The sequence below is a fragment of the Phyllobates terribilis genome, unplaced genomic scaffold (assembly GCF_046119375.1).
Source record: "Phyllobates terribilis strain yellow unplaced genomic scaffold, ASM4611937v1 Scaffold_1__5_contigs__length_1240528914, whole genome shotgun sequence".
In the NCBI taxonomy this organism is placed as follows: domain Eukaryota; kingdom Metazoa; phylum Chordata; class Amphibia; order Anura; family Dendrobatidae; genus Phyllobates; species Phyllobates terribilis.
The window spans coordinates 799479766-799499099 of record NW_027362761.1 but is presented as its reverse complement, the minus strand read 5'-3'; the positions used below and the strand labels follow the sequence as shown (position 1 = coordinate 799499099).

Sequence of the window (19334 nt, the reverse complement as noted above, 5' to 3'; positions counted from 1 at the left end):
AGGTCATCTGGCGTAGCACCCCATCACTCTCCTTCTTGGTCAAATAGCCCTTACACAGCCTGGAGGTGCGTTTGGGATCATTGTCCTGTTGAAAACTAAATGATGGTCCAACTAAACGCAAACCGGATGGAATAGCATGCCGCTGCAAGATGCTGTGGTAGCCATGCTGGTTCAGTGTGCCTTCAATTTTGAAAAAATCCCCAACAGTGTCACCAGCAAAGCACCCCCACACCATCACACCTCCTCCTCCATGCTTCACGGTGGGAACTAGGCATGTAGAGTCCATCCGTTCACCTTTTCTGCGTTGCACAAAGACACAGTGGTTGGAACCAAAGATCTCAAATTTGGACTCATCCCCATTTATAAGGCAAGAAATCCCACTTATTAAACCTGACAGGGCACACCTGTGAAGTGAAAACCATTTCTGGTGACTACCTCTTGAAGCTCATCAAGAGAATGCCAAGAGTGTGCAAAGCAGTCATCAAAGCAAAAGGTGGCTACTTTGAAGAACCTAGAATATAAGACATATTTTCAGTTGTTTCACACTTTTTTGTTAACTATATAATTCCACATGTGTTAATTCATAGTTTTGATGCCTTCAGTGTGAATATACAATTTTCAAAGTCATGAAAATACAGAAATTTCTTTAAATGAGGTGTGTCCAAACTTTTGGTCTGTACTGTGTGTGGATAATATATATAGATATAGAGAGAGAGAGAGAGAGATACAGTTATATGAAAAAGTTTGGGCACCCCTATTAATCTTAAGCTTAATGTTTTATAAAAATTGGTGTTTTTGCAACAGCTATTTCAGTTTGATATATGTAATAACTGTTGGACACAGTAATGTTTCTGCCTTGAAATGAGGTTTATTGTACTAACAGAAAATGTGCAATCTGCATTCAAACAAAATTTTTTTTAACCCATTTACAGCCCATGACGTATTAATACGCGTCTGTGCCCTGGGACTTAAGAGCCTGACCCGTATTAGTACGTCATGGCGATCGCGCGCGCACACAGGCTGTGCGGGCGCGATCGCCGCCGGGTGCCAGCTGATTGTCACAGCTGACACCCGGTACTATGTGCAGGGAGCGGTCCCGCACCGCTCCCGGCACATTAACCCCCGCAATGCTGCGATCGAAGTTGATCGCAGCATTGCGGTGGCTAAGAGGAGGTGACCGCAATACTCACCTCCTCTTCCGGCCTCCAGCGCTGTCTGCCGCGGCTTCCCGGGTGTTGCCATGACGACCCGATGTCGTCATGACAACATCCGGGTCACCAGACAGCAGGAAGATTGTTTGCTTATGCGCAGTGCATGAGCAAACAATCGTCTCGCTGTGCAGCACTGACTGCCTGCATAGCACAGGGATTGTGCTCCATCCCTATGCTATGCAGGCGATCAGAATAAAAAAAGTGAAAGTCCCAGAGTGGGACGAAGTAAAAAAGTGTGTAAACTCTCAGAAAGTGAAAAAAAAATTTGTAAAAATATTAAAAAAAAAATAATAATAATCCACCAAAAATAAAAATATAATATACCCATCAATAAATATTATGAAAACAAACAAACAAAACAATAAAAGTACACATAATTGGTATCGCCGCGTCCGGAACCCGACCTATAAAACTGTGGCACTAGTTAACCCCTTCAGTGAACACGGTAAAAAAATAAAATAAAAAACGAAGCAAAAAACAATGCTTTATCATCATTCCGCCAAACAAAAAATGGAATAACACGCGATCAAAAAGACTAATAAAAATAAAAATGGTACCGCTGAAAACGTCATCTTGTCCCGCAAAAAACAAGCCGCCATACAGCTCCATCATCCGAAAAATCAAAAAGTTATAGTTCTCAGAATAAAGCGATTCAAAAAAATTATTTTTTCTATAAAATGGCTTTTATTGTGTAAAAGCGCCAAAACATAGAAAAACAATATAAATGTGGTGCTGCTGTAAACGTACTGACCTGAAGAATAAAGCTACCTTATCAATTTTACCACACGCAGAGTAGAATAAAAAAAAAAATAAAAAAAATAAAAAAAAATTCCTGAATAGTTGGTTTTTGTTTATTCTGCCTCCTAAAAGCTGGAATAGAAAGCGATCAAAAAATGTCACGTGCCTGAAAATGGCACCAATAAAAACGTCAACTCATCCCGCAAAAAACAAGCAGTCACATGACTCTGTCGGCCAAAATATGGAAAAATTATAGCTCTCAAAATATGGCGATGCAAAAACTAGATTTTACTAGATTTTACTAAATATGTGTCTTTTAGTGTGTGACAGCTGTCAGTCATAAAAACCCGATATGATTCTGGTATCTCTGTAGTCGCACCGACCCGAAGAATAAGGTCGTCTAATCACTTATACCGCACGAGGAACGGCGTAAAAAATAAACGATAGGGCTGGGGTTGGGGTTAGGGTTGTGCTAATGTTAGGGTTGGGCTAGGGTAGGGTTAGGGTTGGGGTCAGGGTTGTTTTTTTTTTTTTATAAAAAAATAATTAAAAAATGAAGATATGGCAACTAGTGTTGAACGCAAGTGCTCGCTACTTGAGTTTGCATCGGGTGCTCGGGTATGCATTGAGTATCGCGGGTGCTAGAGTCTCCGCCCCATATGCTTCGCGGCCAAGAAAACCTCGCGGGGATTGCCTGCCATGATCGAGCGATCCCCGCATGTTTTTTGGGGGTGTCTAATAACCGTGAAACATGCGGGCGGGGACTCGAGCATTTCACTTGAGCACCCGTCATACATGGTGCATACCGGAGTACCCGATGCAAACTCAAGTAGCGAGCACTTGCGCTCAAGACTAATGACAACTTATTCAATATGATGACCTAATGTCATCAAATTCTGTGTCATACCTCTGGGTTCAAAATGTTCACTATACCCCTTGATAAAATCCTTGAGGGGTGTAGTTTCCAAAATAGGGTCACTTGTGGGGGGTTTCAACTATTTAGGCACATCAGGGGCTCTTCAAACGCGACATGGCGTCCGCTCTCGATTCCAGCCAATTTTGCGTTCAAAAAGTCACACAGTGCTCCTTCCCTTCTGAACTCTGCCGTGTGCCCAAACACTGTATTTTCCCCACATATGGGATATTGGCGTACTCAGGAGAAATTGCACAAAAATTTTTGGGGTCCATTTTCTCCTCTTACCCTTGTGAAAATAAAAAAATTGGGTCTAAAGTAACATTTTTGTGAAAGTTAAATGTTCATTTTTTTCTTCCACATTCCAAAAATTCCTGTGAAGCACCTGAAGGGTTAATAAAGTTCTTGAGGGTATGTGCACACGATGCAGAAATGAAGCAGAAAATTTCTGCATCATTTCTGCATCTCCCTGGCAGAAAAAACGCATGCAGATTGTGCATGCGTTTTTCCTGCAGAATACATGCGGATCCACATGCAGATTGACATGCGTTTCCGCATGCAGATTGACAAGCGCTTTCCAGGCGATTTTAGCATCACCTGGAAAGTGCTTGACAACTAGGTCACACTATATAAATCCATGCAAACAGCATGGATTTATATAGTGTGACCCGAGAGAGTGTATATACTTACCTCTGATGGCCCGCGCTGTCCTGCTTTACAAAGTTCCCGGCTGCCGGCAACTTTGAATTGAAAGACCTGCCGACGTCAGCGTCACGTGACCCGTCACATGACTCTGACGTCACCGCAGGTCCTACAACTCACTGCAAGTGCCGGGAACCAAGCGGGAGCGCTGCGCGGGCCGACAGAAGGTAAGAATACATTTATTTTTTATTTTATTCTTTTTTTACAGCTTTTTTAATGGTACCTGGATGTGGATGAGACTCTCCTCTCCTCCACACCCGGGTACCATCCGCATATTAGAACGCGCCAATAACGCAAGTACAAATGCTGTCTTGCGGAATTGGCGCGTTCTAATGCAAGTCAATGGCGGCGAAATCGCCGCGTTTCCGCAAAATTAATTGACATGCTGCGGATTTTTGACCGCAGCGTTAACGCTGCGGAAAAATCCGCATCATGGGCACAGCACATGCGGATTTCCATTGGGGAACATTGCTTCCCTTCTACCATGCGTTTTTCATGCGTTTCCGCGGCGTTTACGCAACTGCAAAAACGCCGCGGAAACGCATGAAATACGCATCGTGTGAACTCAGCCTGAGGCTGTGTGCCCACGTAGCGTTTTTCAAGCGTTTATGCTGCGGAATTTCCGCAGCGGAAACGCTTGTAAAACGCTAGGTAATCCGCACCCCATGGTCCCCAAGGGGATTCCGCATGTTCTATGCACATGCTGCGGATTTTTCCGCAGCGTTTATGCTACGTACAAAAATCCGCAGCATGTCATTTAATTTTGCGGAAGCGCAGCGGAACTCCCGCCATTGACTTGCATTGAGACGCATAGAAACCGCGACTGTACATTTGTACAAGCGGCTTCTATGCGTCTCTATGTGCGGATGGTACCCAGTTCTGGAGGAGAGAAGACTCATCCAGACCTGGGTACCATTGTACCTGTAAAAAAAGAATAAAATAACAAATAAAGTTTATACTCACCTGTCCGGCGTCTTCTCTCTGAATGCCAGCAGCGCTGAAGGACCTGCGGTGACGTCAGTCATGTGACCGCAGGCCCTTCACCGCTCTGTCTCGCGATATGCCGGCAGCCGGGAACCAGACAGGAAGCAGCGCTGCAGCCACGCCGGGGCCTCGGGGGTGAGTATAGCTTTATTTGTTTTAATTTTTACGGTTCACACTGTATAAATCCATGCTGTTTGCATGGATTTATACAGTGTGACCTAGTTGTCAAGCACTTTCCAAGTGATGCTATCGCCTGGAAAGCGCTTGTCAATCTGCATGCGGAAACGCATGTGAACCCGCATGTGGATCCGCATGTATTCTGCAGGAAAAACGCATGCACAATCTGCATGCGTTTTTTTCTGCCAGGGAGATGCAGAAATGCTGCAGAAATTTTCTGCTTCATTTCTGCATCGTGGGCACATAGCCTGAATGTGGTTTTGAGCACCTTGAGGAGTGCAGTTTTTAGAATGGTGTCACTTTGGGGTATTTTCTGTCATAAAGACCCCTCAAAGTGACTTTAAATATGATGTGGTCCCTAAAAAAAAATGGGTTTGTAAATTTTTTTGGAAAAATTAGAAATCGCTGGTCAACTTTTAACCCTTATAGCTCCCCAATAAAAAATAATTTTGGTTCCAAAATTGTGCTGATGTAAAGTAGACATGTGGGAAATGTTATTTATTAACTATTTTGTGTAACATATCTCTCTGTAACCCCTTCAGGACCCAGCCTATTTTGACCCTAAAGACCTTGGCATTTTTGTCAATTCTGACCAGTGTCCCTTTACGAAGTAAAAACTCTGGAACACTTCAACGGATCCTAGCGATTCTGAGATTGTTTTTTCGTGACATATTGGGCTTCATGTTAGTATTAAATTTAGGTCGATAATATTTGCGTTTATTTGTGAAAAAATCAAAAATATGGGAAAAAAATTGAAAATTTTTCAATTTTCAAATTTTGAATTTTTATTCTACTAAACCAGAGAGTGATGTGACGCAAAATAGTTAATAAATAACATTTCCCACATGTCTACTTTACATCAGCACAATTTTGGAAAAAAAAAAAAATTTTGGTAGGAAGTTTGAAGGGTTCAAAGTTCATCAGCAATTTATCTTTTTTCCAGCAAAATTTACAAAACCATTTTTTTAGTGACCACATCACATTTGAAGTCCCTTTGAGGGGTCTTTATGACAGAAAACACCCAAAAGTGACACCATTCCAAAAACTGCACCCCTCAAGCTACTCAAAACTACATTCAAGAAGATTATTAACCCTTCAGGTGCATCACAGGAACTAAAGCCACATGGAAGAAAAAAATGAACATTTTTATTTTTCTAACAAAAATTTTCTTTTAGCCTAAATATTTTAATTTTCACATGGGTAACAGGATAAAATGCATCCTAAAATTTGTTGGTCAATTTCTCCTTAGTACACTGATACCTCATATGTGGTCATAAACCACTGTTTGGGCGCACGGCAGAGCTCAGAAGGGAAGGAGCGCCATTTTACTTTTTGAATGGAAAATTAGCTCCAAAAGTCAAATTGCGCTCCTTCTCTTCTGAGCCCTGCCATGCGCCCAAACAGTGGTTTATGACCACATATGAGGTATCAGTGTACTCAGGAGAAATTGACCAATACATTTTAGGATGCATTTTATCCTGTTACCCATGTGAAAATTAAAAAATTTAGGCTAAAAGAAAATTTTTGTGAAAAAAAAAAAAGTACTTTTTTGTTTTCACAGATCATTTTGTGAAGCACCTGGGGGTTCCAAGTGCTCACTATGCATCTAGATAGGTGCCTTGGGGGGTCTAGTTTCCAAAATGGGGTCACTTGTGGGGGAGCTCCACTGTTTAGGCACATTAGGGGCTCTCCAAACGCAACATGGTGTCCGCTAACAATTTGAGCCGATTTTCCATTCAATTTGTTAGCGGACACCATGTTGCTTTTGGAGAGCCGCTGTGTGGCCAAACATTGGAGCTCCCCCACAAGTGACCCCATTTTGGAAACTAGACCCCCCAAGGCACCTATCTAGATGCATAGTGAGCACTTGGAACCCCCAGGTCCTTCACAAATTAATCCGTAAAAATAAAAAAGTGTTTTTTTTTTCCACTTTTTCATTTTTATGAATCAATTTGTGAAGCACCTGGGGGTTCCAAGTGCTCACTATGCATCTAGATAGGTGCCTTGGGGGGTCTAGTTTCCAAAATGGGGTCACTTGTGGGGGAGCTCCAATGTTTGGGCACACAGCGGCTCTCCAAAAGCAACATGGTGTCCGCTAACAAATTGTCGGCTCAAATTGTTAGAAGACACCATGTTGCGTTTGGAGAGCCGCTGTGTGCCCAAACATTGGAGCTCCCCCACAAGTGACCCCATTTTGGAAACTAGACCCCCCAAGGCACCTATCTAGATGCAGAGTGAGCACTTGGAACCCCCAGGTCCTTCACAAATTAGGGGGGGGATCCGTTGAAGCATTCCAGAGTAATTACCTCATAAAGTGACAGTGGTCAGAATTGTAAAAATTGGCCTGGTCATTAACGTGCAAACCACCTTGGATTGTAAAGGGGTTAAATCTTTAGCTGTTTTAGGTAGCCAGGATTGGAATTTAATTGTAGAAGCTCTTATACTACTCCAGTCTTTAACCAATAACCTGCCTAGGTTCATATGCAAGGCATGTGTGTACAATGTTCACAGTATATAGTAGTTCCTTTCATCCTTAGACCTGTACTTGATAAGTTAACTAGTGCATGTTCTACCAAGAGGTGTCTTCCTAATGTGGTAAGTTGCGGTCAGGGAGGTGGGTTTCCTACATGTGATCACGTGCTGGTTGCTCTTACAGAATTGCAGAACAGGGTTCGCTTTTTTTTAAGCAGAAATTACAACTCAGTGACTACTTCCATCTTCTTTTTATTTATTTATTTTTTTGTAGTTTAAATTTTATATAGAGTTATAGGGAATCAATTATTTTGAAAATGGGTTTCTGATCTGCAGGCAAAAAGGGTATAGAACAGGAGTAGCTGATTGGTACTCATTTTTTGTGGAAGAGATGCAGTATAACTTGCATTTTACTCATTTAAATCCCTGGTGTTTGTATGCATATGAGTCCAGTGGGTGGTTCTATTCAATAAGCCTCCAGTAGGACCGCCCACTGGACTTGTATTTTATTAATTGAAATCCCTGGTGTTTGTACATACAAGTTCTACTGAATCTTTTCCAACAAACATGTATCAGTCTCTCCTCTATACCATGTTGTCCACAGATTGAACTACATGTACAACATGACAGCTTCCCTTTTAAAGAGGTTATCCACTACTTTAGCATTGATGACCTATCCTATCGTCACCCTTGCCAATCAGCTGTCATCAGTGGCGGTCAGAAGAACTCCCTTGCGGAGTTTCTATCATGTTACAATTGTTTGGAGGCCTGGCACCCATTATGAATAATTGTTAAATATATATATATATAATACTGCTCAAAAAAATAAAGGGAACACTGAAATAAGACATCCTAGGTCTGAATGAATGAGCTGACACCAAAATCACACTAAAATCATCAATGGAAATCAAATTTATTACCCAATGGAGGCCTGGATTTGGAGTCACCCCCAAAATTAAAGTGGAAAAACACACTACAGGCTGATCCAACTTTGATGTAATGTCAGAGCCCTGCAAAATGACCTCCAGCAGGCCACAAATGTGCATGTGTCTGAACAAATGGTTAGAAACCGACTCCATGAGGGTGGTATGAGGGCCCGATGTCCACAGATAGGGGTTGTGCTCACAGCCCAACACCGTGCAGGACGCTTGGCATTTGCCACAGAGCACCAGGATTGGCAAAGTCGCCACTGGCGCCCTGTGCTCTTCACAGATGAAAGCAAGTTCACACTGAGCACATGTGACAGACGTGACAGAGTCTGGAGACGCCGTGGAGAGTGATCTGCTGCCTGCAACATCCTTCAGCATGACTGGTTTGGCAGTGGGTCAGTAATGGTGTGGGGTGGCATTTCTTTGGAGGGCCGCACAGTCCTCCATGTGCTCGCCAGAGGTAGCCTGACTGCCATTAGGTACCGAGATGAGATCCTCAGACCCCTTGTGAGACCATATGCTGATGCGGTTGGCCCTAGGTTCCTCCTAATGCAGGACAATGCCAGACCTCATGTGGCTGGAGTGTGTCAGCAGTTCCTGCAAGATGAAGGCATTGAAGCTATGGACTGGCCCGCCCGTTCCCCAGACCTGAATCCGATTGAGCACATCTGGGACATCATGTCTCGCTCCATCCACCAACGTCACGTTGCACCACAGACTGTCCAGGAGTTGGCGGATGCTTTAGTCCAGGTCTGGGAGGAGATCCCACAGGAGACAATCCGCAACCTCATCAGGAGCATGCCCAGGCGTTGTAGGGAGGTCATACAGGCACGTGGAGGCCACACACAATACTGAGCCGCATTTTGACTTGTTTTAAGGACGTTAGATCAAAGTTGGATCAGCCTGTAGTGTGTTTTTCCACTTTAATTTTGGGGGTGACTCCAAATCCAGGCCTCCATTGGGTAATAAATTTGATTTCCATTGATTTTTGTGTGATTTTGTTGTCAGCACATTCAACTTTGTACAGAACAAAGTATTCAATGAGAATATTTCATTCATTCAGATCTAGGATGTGTTATTTGAGTGTTCCCTTTATTTTTTTGAGCAGTGTGTATATAATATATATATGTGTGTGTATGTATGTGTGCTTTCCTCCTTCCTGATTTCTTATTGTGTTGCATGCTTGCCACACTTTAAATGTTTCAGCTCACAAAACAAATTTAAATGTAAGACAAAGATAACACAAGTAAACACGAAATGCAGTTTTTAAATGAAGGTCTTTATTATTAAGGGAAAAAGAAATCCAAACCTACAGGGCCCTGTGTGAAAAAAGTGATTGCCCCCTAAACCTAATAACTGGTTGGGCCACCCTTCACAGCAACAACTGCAATCAAGCGTTTGAGATAACTGGCACCGAGTCTTTTACAATGCACTGGGGGAATTTTGGCCCACTCATCTTTGCAAAATTGTTGTAATTCAGCCACACTGGAGGGTTTCCGAGCATGTTTCCTCCTTTTTAAGGTCATGCCACAGAATCTCAATCGGATTGAGGTCAGGACTTTGACTAGTTCACCCCAAAGTCTTAATTTTGATTTTCTTAAGCCATTCAGAGGTGGACTTTCTGGTGTATTTTGGATCATTGCTGGGGTGTTTTGTTTTGTAATCTGAAACATTTAAGTGTTACAAACATGCAAAAGAATGAGAAATCAGGGTATATCTATCTATCTCATTCATACATACAGTACAGACCAAAAGTTTGGACACACCTTCTCATTTAAAGATTTTTCTGTATTTTCATGACTATAAAAATTGTACATTCACACTGAAGACATCAAAACTATGAATTAACACATGTGGAATTATATAGTTAACAAAAAAAGTGTGAAACAACTGAAAATATGTCTTCTATTCTAGGTTCTTCAAAGTAGCCACCTTTTGCTTTGATGACTGCTTTGCACACTCTTGGCATTCTCTTGATGAGCTTCAAGAGGTAGTCACCGGAAATGGTTTTCACTTCACAGGTGTGCCCTGTCAGGTTTAATAAGTGGGATTTCTTGCCTTATAAATGGGGTTGGGACCATCAGTTGTGTTGTGCAGAAGTCTGGTGGATACACAGCTGATAGTCCTACTGAATAGACTGTAAGAATTTGTATTATGGCAAGAAAAAAGCAGCTAAGTAAAGAAAAACAAGTGGCCATCATTACTTTAAGAAATGAAGGTCAGTCAGTCCGAAAAATTGGGCAAACTTTGAAAGTGTCCCCCAGTGCGGTTGCAAAAAACATCAAGCGCTACAAAGAAACTGGCTCACATGAGAACCGCCCCAGGAAAGGAAGACAAAGAGTCACCTCTGCTTCTGAGGATAAGTTTATCCGAGTCACCAGCCTCAAAAATCGCAGGTTAACAGCAGCTCAGGTTAGAGACCAGGTCAATGCCACACAGAGTTCTAGCAGCAGACACATCTCTTCAACAACTGTTAAGAGGAGACTTTGTGCAGCAGGCCTTCATGGTAAAATAGCTGCTAGGAAACCGCTGCTAAGGACAGGCAACAAGCAGAAGAGACTTGTTTGGGCTAAAGAACACAAGGAATGGACATTAGACCAGTGGAAATTTGTGCTTTGGTCTGATGAGTCCAAATTTGAGATCTTTGGTTCCAACCACCGTGTCTTTGTGCGACGCAGAAAAGGTGAACGGATGGACTCTACATGCCTGGTTCCCACCGTGAAGCATGGAGGAGGTGTGATGATGTGGGGGTGCTTTGCTGGTGACACTGTTGGGGATTTATTCAAAATTGAAGGCATACTGAACCAGCATGGCTACCACAGCATCTTGCAGCGGCATGCTATTCCATCCGGTTTGCGTTTAGTTGGACCATCATTTATTTTTCAACAGGACAATGACCCCAAACACACCTCCAGGCTGTGTAAGGGCTATTTGACCAAGAAGCAGAGTGATGGGGTGCTACGCCAGATGACCTGGCCTCCACAGTCACCAGACCTGAACCCAATTGAGATGGTTTGGGGTGAGCTGGACTGCAGAGTGAAGGCAAAAGGGCCAACAAGTGCTAAGCATCTCTGGTAACTCCTTCAAGATTGTTGGAAGACCATTTCCGGTGACTACCTCTTGAAGCTCATCAAGAGAATGCCAAGATTGTGCAAAGCAGTCATCAAAGCAAAAGGTGGTTACTTTGAAGAACCTAGAATACAAGACATATTTTCAGTTGTTTCACACTTTTTTGTTAAGTATATAATTCCACATGTGTTAATTCATAGCTTTGATGCCTTCAGTGTGAATGTTACAATTTTCATAGTAATGAAAATACAGAAAAATCTTTAAATGAGGTGTGTCCAAACTTTTGGTCTGTACTGTGTGTGTGTGTGTGTGTGTGTGTGTGTGTGTGTGTGTGTGTATATGTATGTGTATATATATATATATGTATGTGTGTGTGTGTATGTATATATATATATATATATATATATATATGTATATATATATATATATATATATATATATATATATATATATATATATATATACAGTACAGACCAAAAGTTTGGACACACCTTCTCATTTAAAGATTTTTCTGTATTTTCATGACTATGAAAATTGTACATTCACACTGAAGGCATCAAAACTATGAATTAACACATGTGGAATTATATAGTTAACAAAAAAGTGTGAAACAGCTGAAAATATGTCTTATATTCTAGGTTCTTCCACCTTTTGCTTTGATCACTGCTTTGCACACTCTTGGCATTCTCTTGATGAGTATGTATATATATATTTATTTAAAAGTTTTGCCAGAGCTGTACATACTAATATAAAGAGACCACTGCAAAATTTCATTTTCTCTGATTTCTCTTTATAGGTATATTTTTAAGTAAAATGTATATTGTTGTTTTATTCTATAAACTATTGTCAACATGGCTCCGAAATTCAAAGCTAAAAAGTTTGGATTTATTTGCAGCAAATGAGAAATCGTCAAAATATTAAAAAAGAAACAGTCCTTTCAGATCTCAAATAATGCAAAGAAAACAAGTTCTTATTCATTTAGAAGAGTTCAGAAATCAATATTTGGTGGAATAAAAATGATTTTTAATCACAGCTTTCATGTTTCTTGGCATGCTTTCCACCAGTCTTTCACACTGCTTTTGGGTGACCTTTTGCCACTCCTGGCACAAAAATTTAAGCAGTTCTTCTTTTTTTGATGGCTTGTGACTATCCATCTTCCTCTTGATTACATTAGAGGTTTTCAATGGGGTTCAGGTATGGAGATTGGGCTGGCCATGACAGGGTCTTGATGTGATGCTCCTTCATCCACACATTTATTGACCTAGCTGTGTGGCGTGGGGCATTGTCCTGCTGGAAAAAACAGTCCTCAGAGGTGGTGAACATTGCTTGAGCAGAAGGAATCAAGTGTTTTTCAAGGATAACCTTGTATGCGGCTTGATTCATAAGTCCTTCGCAAAGATTACCCTGCCCAATTCCAGCCTTGCTGAAGCATCCCCAGATCATCACCGATCTTCCACCAAATTTCACAGTGGGTTCAAGACACTGTGTCTTGTATGCCTCTCCAGGTCTCCGTCTAACCATTATACGACAAGGTGTTGGGCAAAGCTGAAAATTAGACTCATCAGAGAAGATTACCTTACTCCAGTCCTCTATGGTCCAATCCTTATGGTCTTTGGCAAACTTCAGCCTGGCTCTCCTTTGCTTCTCAGAGATGAAAGGCTTTTTTTCTAGCTTTACATGACTTGAGGCCTGCCTCTAGGAGCCTGTTACAAACTGTTTTTGCCGTGCACTTCACCCCAGCTGCCATTTGCCATTCCTTTTGTAGGTCACTTGAATCATCCTGCGGTTGCTGAGTGACATTCAAATAAGATGACGGTCATCCCAGTCAGTGGAGAGTCGCTTTCGCCCTCTTCCAAGTCTGTAGCTTTGTTGTCCCCAGTGTCTGCTGCTTGACCTTGTTGTAATGGACTGCTGTCTTTGAAATTTTAAGGATGGAGGCAACATGACGCTCACTGTATCCCTCTGCTAGTAAAGCCAGAATTGAGCCTCCCTTTTCCTCACTCAAGACTTTTCTTTTCAACTCTCTTGGCATGGTTAAAAGTTATTTTTTCATTCAAATTACTTTTGGGCTATTCCTAGCACTTGTTTTGCCATCCAGCTTGTCCTATTGCAAGAGGATTGTGAAGACCACAGCAGTGTTTTTTATACTTTCCCTCGTTACAAGATTTGGTTCAGGTGATCACCTAATCAGAAGCACATTAAGTAGAATGAGGTGGACTTAGGTTGGAATTCAACTGACACTGGAATGGAATGGCTGTCAGACATGTAGAGATGGTGATTTTTTTTTTAGAAAACTGTGCAGTGGTCTTTTAATTTTTGCCAGGGCGATAGATAGATAGATAGATATATTGATCTCTCTATATCTATCTATCTATTTGAGGTTGCAGACAGGTGTCTTTTAAACTGATAGCAAGTTCAAACAGGTTCCAGTACTACAGGCAATGAGTGGAGGACAGAGGAGCCTCTTGAAGAAGTTGTTACTGGTCTGTGAGAGACAGAAATCTTGCTTATTTGTAATTGACCAAATACTTACTTTCCACCAAAATTTGAAAAAAAATTCTTTCCTAATCAGACAATGTGATCTTCAGGATTTGTTTTCTCATTTTGTCTCATAATTTTAAAAAAAAAAAGAAAAGAAAAGTTAACCTGTATTCTGGTGGCAGCTTTGCTACATGCAGTAGTTTAGTATCGTCCTTTTAAATGTATGGATTTAGAATTGTGTGGAACACGTTCCAAATACCTAATGAAGATAGTGATAGGCATTCCCAGTCACATAGAAGCCCAAAGCAGATGCTGTTCTAAATTTGCCATGGTAGATGAATTGAGGTCTTTAGCTTTGCTTACAAAAACACAATCAATCTCCATATACTTAATCCATAAAATTGATTCTCTTTTCTTTTTTTTCTCTCCAGGCCAGACGTGATGAAAGTTCAAAAGTGGATGAACATCTTGCTAAAAAGGATGCAGAGGTAAATTAAGCTAGACATGCCTCCCCTGCAGCTCTGAGCTACTGTCATGTGATGGTGATATATACTGCTTACCAACTTCACTTAGCATGCTAATGACTTCTAATTTCTGCTTCTTTAACAGTCCTATTTGTCAAGCAGATATTTTTCACTCCATGTCTGATGCTTGATACTAAGAATGGCAGATGGGTAAATGGTTGCTCCACTAGTTTTATATTGATGACTTATCTTCGGGATAATTCATCAATATCAGACTGACACCTGGCATTCCCTCTGATCAGCAGTTCAATGTCGCTGGATATTAGCAGTGGAAGAGCTGAACCTCACAGCTTCCTCATCTTTGTAGTGGCCACTGCTCTGTACTGGCTCCAATTGCTGCTGTGTAACTATCTAAATTCTGCTGATTTACAGCTACATTTAAGTAGCACTACTATGGTGCTGATGGGGTGCCAAAACCGTCGGGAACATGTGCAGGCCTCGGTCACTGCCATCTTTGTACTCTCATAAAGTCGATCCACATACTGGGTTTCATATGAGATTGTAATTACTTTTATATACTGGAGTATTTGTAGTATATAGTACAAGTGATTGTATTGTGATTGTACAAACGATTGCAAGTTCATGTCCTTCAGAGAGACTAAAAAATAAAGTAAAAATGAATAACATTACATGGCGCATTGTTATGGTCTTGGCCTGAGCGGACGTCTTCGAGCAGAGCTCCTAACATCCGGAACAGAGTCCTGCTGGGATTCCGGTATTTCTGGGCCAAATTCACCCTGAAAGATCCTGGTGGTTAGATCTTGTAGTGGTGTGGTGGGTGAATTCTCAAAGCTCCTGCCCTGCAGCGTGTGGTGGTGGGGGTCTGTGGGCATTTTGGCGCCATGTCACAGTGCTGAGTGGTGGAGAAAGGAGACCAGGAGTGTATAGCTGCTGCTGTGCACTTACCTCCAGCGCTGGGACACCGCTACACCTGTTTGCTCCTCTGGCAGTTTTTTGGCAATGGCGGGGAGACGAGTGCTGTCATCTCTGGGTCCTAGTGCCGACGGGAGCTTGTGCCTGCAGTCAGAGCCTGTGAATATACAGGGCTGTGTCAGGAGTGTTGGAAGCTCCTGGGTGTCGCCTGGTAGTCTGGATTCGGGTTGCTGTGGGGCCATGACGTGCAGTAAGAAGCTGGGGAAGAAAGATGGTGAACAGCATGGGAGTTTCCAAGATGGTGCCCGTGCAACCTGTGGGAAGAGGCAAAGGTAGATTGGCGGGGATGTAGCAGCGAGGCTGGGGCAGTATGCTCATAAAGCACACACTAAACCCCCATGAGCCAGAAACCGGGAATAAATCTACAGCAGCCTCTGTGTCCCCAACAGGATCCAGATATTCACCCTTAGCACAGGATGAGGAAAATGATGGATCTCCTGAAATGGCTGCTTCTTTACAGGGTACCCTTGCGTGTGTTAAAAACCCCTAAGGGAAATAAACGCGCTATAAATGTAATGCTGCTCTCACTGCACTGGCAAGACAGGTGGGCTACATCCAGGTAACCATTTCCATAATCCGCCATGATGTACAGAAAGGAGCGGAGCATACAACAGCTTTCGAGGGCAGAGTCAGTGAGTTGGAGGATGCTCTTTCCCCTGTCTGCAGGGATGTTCGGAACCATACTCAAGCTGTGGCGACACTTTTTGCTAAGGCAGATGACTTGGAGAATCGCCTAAGACGTAATAACATTAGGCTAATTGGGGTGCAGGAAAAGGTGGAAGAGGGGGACCCTGACCGTTTTTTGAAAAATGGCTAGTGGATACCTTTGGTAAAGAGGTCGTCATTATTTTGTTTGCTGTGGACAGGGCGTGTACGGTCCCTACAAGGCCCAGCCCAGTGGGCTGATCGACTCGACCCTTCCCAATTAAAATTCTTCATTATAAAGACCGGGAGATTATACTGAGGAAGGCAAAGGAGAAGCAAGATATTCGGCTTGGTGGCCAAAAGATTTCAATCTTTCCGGATTTCTCTGAGGAAGTCCATCACAAATGATCTGTGTTCTTGGACATAAAAAGTAGAATGAAGACGCTGGGAATACCGTATTCTATGACTTATCCCGCCAAATTGAGAGCTCTTGTCTGAACCTCATTCTTTCAGTCTCCTAATGATGTCCTGAGATGGCTGGACACTCACGAACGTGAGATCCATCAGGACATCAGGGCTTGAATTAAATACGGAATATAGATATGGAACTTGGCACTTCCACCCATTATATCTGGACTATATCTGATTTGTAACTTTGACCCCTCCAGGAGCCCAGCCCCCTTTTTTTCTTTTTTGGTCCTTAGAAAGGCCGTTTCTCTAATGAGACCAGCTCTGTCCTAGAGACACTGGTACCTGATTTTTACAGCAAGAGAGCGTACCAAATGGTTGAGGGGTTTTTTTTGTGCCCAATCTGTTATGTTTTTCAAGGTAGGCTTACATTTTGGGCAGATGGACTGTTTTTTTGTTTTATTTGGGGGTGGGGAAGGGCAAGGGTTGTTATGGTTTGCAATTTTCTAGATACTGGTTAACCTTAAGGGTAATTAATCTGGTAGATGTTGCAATTTCATTGATATTTGCATATATTATGTTTTCTAAACAATGGGTTTAGTGGTCAAATTCATTTCTTGGGACATTCGTGGCCTGAGAGAGAGTTCTAAAAGACATGCAATCTTTGATTATATTAGGCAAGCTAGTCCTGCGATCATAGGCCTGCAGGAGACGCACATGATAAATTACTCCATTAATATGCTACATAGGTCTTGGATTGGATATAGCCTGCATTCGGTACATTCTAATTATTCAAGAGGAGTCAGCCTTTGGTGCATGGGAATATATCTTTTAAATACATAGACTGATTTAAAGATGATGAGGTTAGATTTGCTGGAGTGCGCTGCACAATTTATCATTTTGAATGTTTTATTGTAATTTATGTTCCTCCTCCATATTCTAACATCCCTTTCAAGAGAATTCTAGGAAAGGTTGCTAATTGGCCAGATATACCTCTAAATAGTTATGGGTGACTTTAATAATATTTGTAACCCTTCTAAAGAAGGGCTCCTTCGGGTTGATGACATTTTATCCCGTTCAGTAGGCTTATTAGTGAACTGAGCTTACTTAAGGACTTTTTCGTGTGCCTCCTCGACCTTCCATTCCCTCTCAAGATTCCTCTTTGGTTCTATGCATGCAACCCTCTTATGGTCCCCTTTACATCAAATATTGAGTACTCCCCCAGACCCTTATCGGACCATTCTCCCCTACTATTCCAGGTACAGATGGACTCATTCAGAGCTAAACAGTTTTTGAGCTGGAAACTTAATCCATTTTGGCTCCAACGTATTATTTGTGATAACATTAAGGAGAAATTGGTGGAATTCTTCGATTTCTAATGTGGGGTCTGCGTCTAGTAATGTAGTGTGGGATGTCATGAAAGCTTTTTTGAGGGGGGCTTTAATTAGCGAAATATAGGTAGTAAAAGATAATTTGCGGAAAAGGGACTTGGAGAATAGAGTACAGACAACCGAACTTGCGCCTATATTCAAAATAAATGCCCTGAAAACTGGTCGATGGAAAGAGGCCCAAAAACATCTAGTCATTGTTATTGGAAAAAGCGGATAATATACGTATATTTTTAAAGCAATAATTTTATGAGAAACTACTGGACAATTATTAGCTAAGCTAGTGTAGTAGAGGTGAAGGAGATAGTCTCCCCTTTGCAACCCTGGAATTTTCCGTTTTTGCATTTTCGTTTTTTTCTCCCCTTGTTCCCATAGCCATAGCCTTTTTATTTTTTGGTCAATATGGCCGTGTGAGGGCTTATTTTTTGCAGGACGAGTTGTACTTTTCAACACCATTACTAGTTTTACCATATCGTGTACGAGAAAAAAATTCCAAGTGCGGTGAAATTGCAAAAAAAATGCAATACCACAGATGTTTTTTTTTTTTGTTTTTTTTACCACGTTCACTGAATGCTAAAACTGACCTGCCATTATTATTCTCCAGGTCATTACGAGTTCATAGATACCAAACATGTATAGGTTCTTTTTTTATTTAAGTGGTAAAAAAAATTCCAAAATTTGGTAAAAAAAAATAAAAAATGGTGCCATTTTCCAAGACCCATAGCGTCTCCATTTTTCAGGATCTGGGGCCGGGTGAGGGCTTATTTTTTGCGCACCGAGCTGAAGTTTTTATTGATACCATTTTGATCCGATCTTTTGATCGCCCGTTATTGCATTTTATTGCAATGTTGCGGCAACCAAAAAAACGTAATTCTGGCGTTTAGAATTTTTTTTCTCATTACGCTGTTTACCGATCGGATTAATTATTTATATTGATAGATCAGGCGATTCTGAACGCGGTGATACCAAATATGTGTATGTGGGTTTTTTTTATTTTATTTTGAATGGGAGCGAAAGGGGGGTGATTTAAACTTTTATATTTTTCATTTTTTTTAAAAACATTTTTTTTTCACTTTTTGCTTGCTTCTATAGTCTCCATAGGAGACTAGAAGCAGCACTTGTCTGATCGCCTCTGCTACATACAGATGATCAGCAGATCACCTGTATGTAGCAGAAATGGTCCTGTGCTATGAGCGCCGACCACTAGGTGGCGATCATAGCGACCAGCTCATGACAACCACTGGAGTCTGCTGCAGATCTATGGTTGTCATGCCCACCCATTGGTGACCCGCGATCACGTGACGGGGTCACCGATGGGCGGATTAAGTGACTCGCTTCCGGCACGGCGCTGTTAAATGCCGCTGTCAGAGATTGACAGCGGCATTTAACATGTTGACAGCCACTGGTGGATCGTGATTCCACCCGCGGCTGTTGCGGGCACATGTCAGCTGTAATAATCAGCTCACATGTGCCCTGTTCAGTGAGGGCTCAGCGCCGGAGCCCTCACTGAATCGGGGGATTACAGCCTGTGCGTACTAATTCGGCACCGGCTGTAAAGGGGTTAAAAGCACGTTCCCAAAGTTAGAACCCTCTAGGGCTGCAGTTTGGTCCAGGTGGGGTTAATTGTGACAGCCGACTCAGTAGAGGGAGGGGGAACTCGGTGCTAGTGTCTAGTGCAGGAAGTGAGCACAGTCAATAGCGTGCAGTACTTCAGAGAACTGACAGGCTCTATAAGGGCTGCTAGCTTAGACGTGGGCCTA

General features: G+C 42.1%; 1 protein-coding gene across 2 annotated transcripts in view; it reads left to right on the top strand.

The window, feature by feature from the left end:
* Positions 1-19334, top strand: part of ANXA3 (annexin A3) — an 84441-nt gene that overhangs the window by 45026 nt on the left and 20081 nt on the right. For both annotated transcript variants that reach the window (XM_073637083.1, XM_073637081.1), the window contains exon 8: positions 14108-14164. In XM_073637083.1, coding sequence (XP_073493184.1) covers positions 14108-14164 — 57 coding nt within the window. The remainder of the gene's footprint in view (positions 1-14107; positions 14165-19334) is intronic.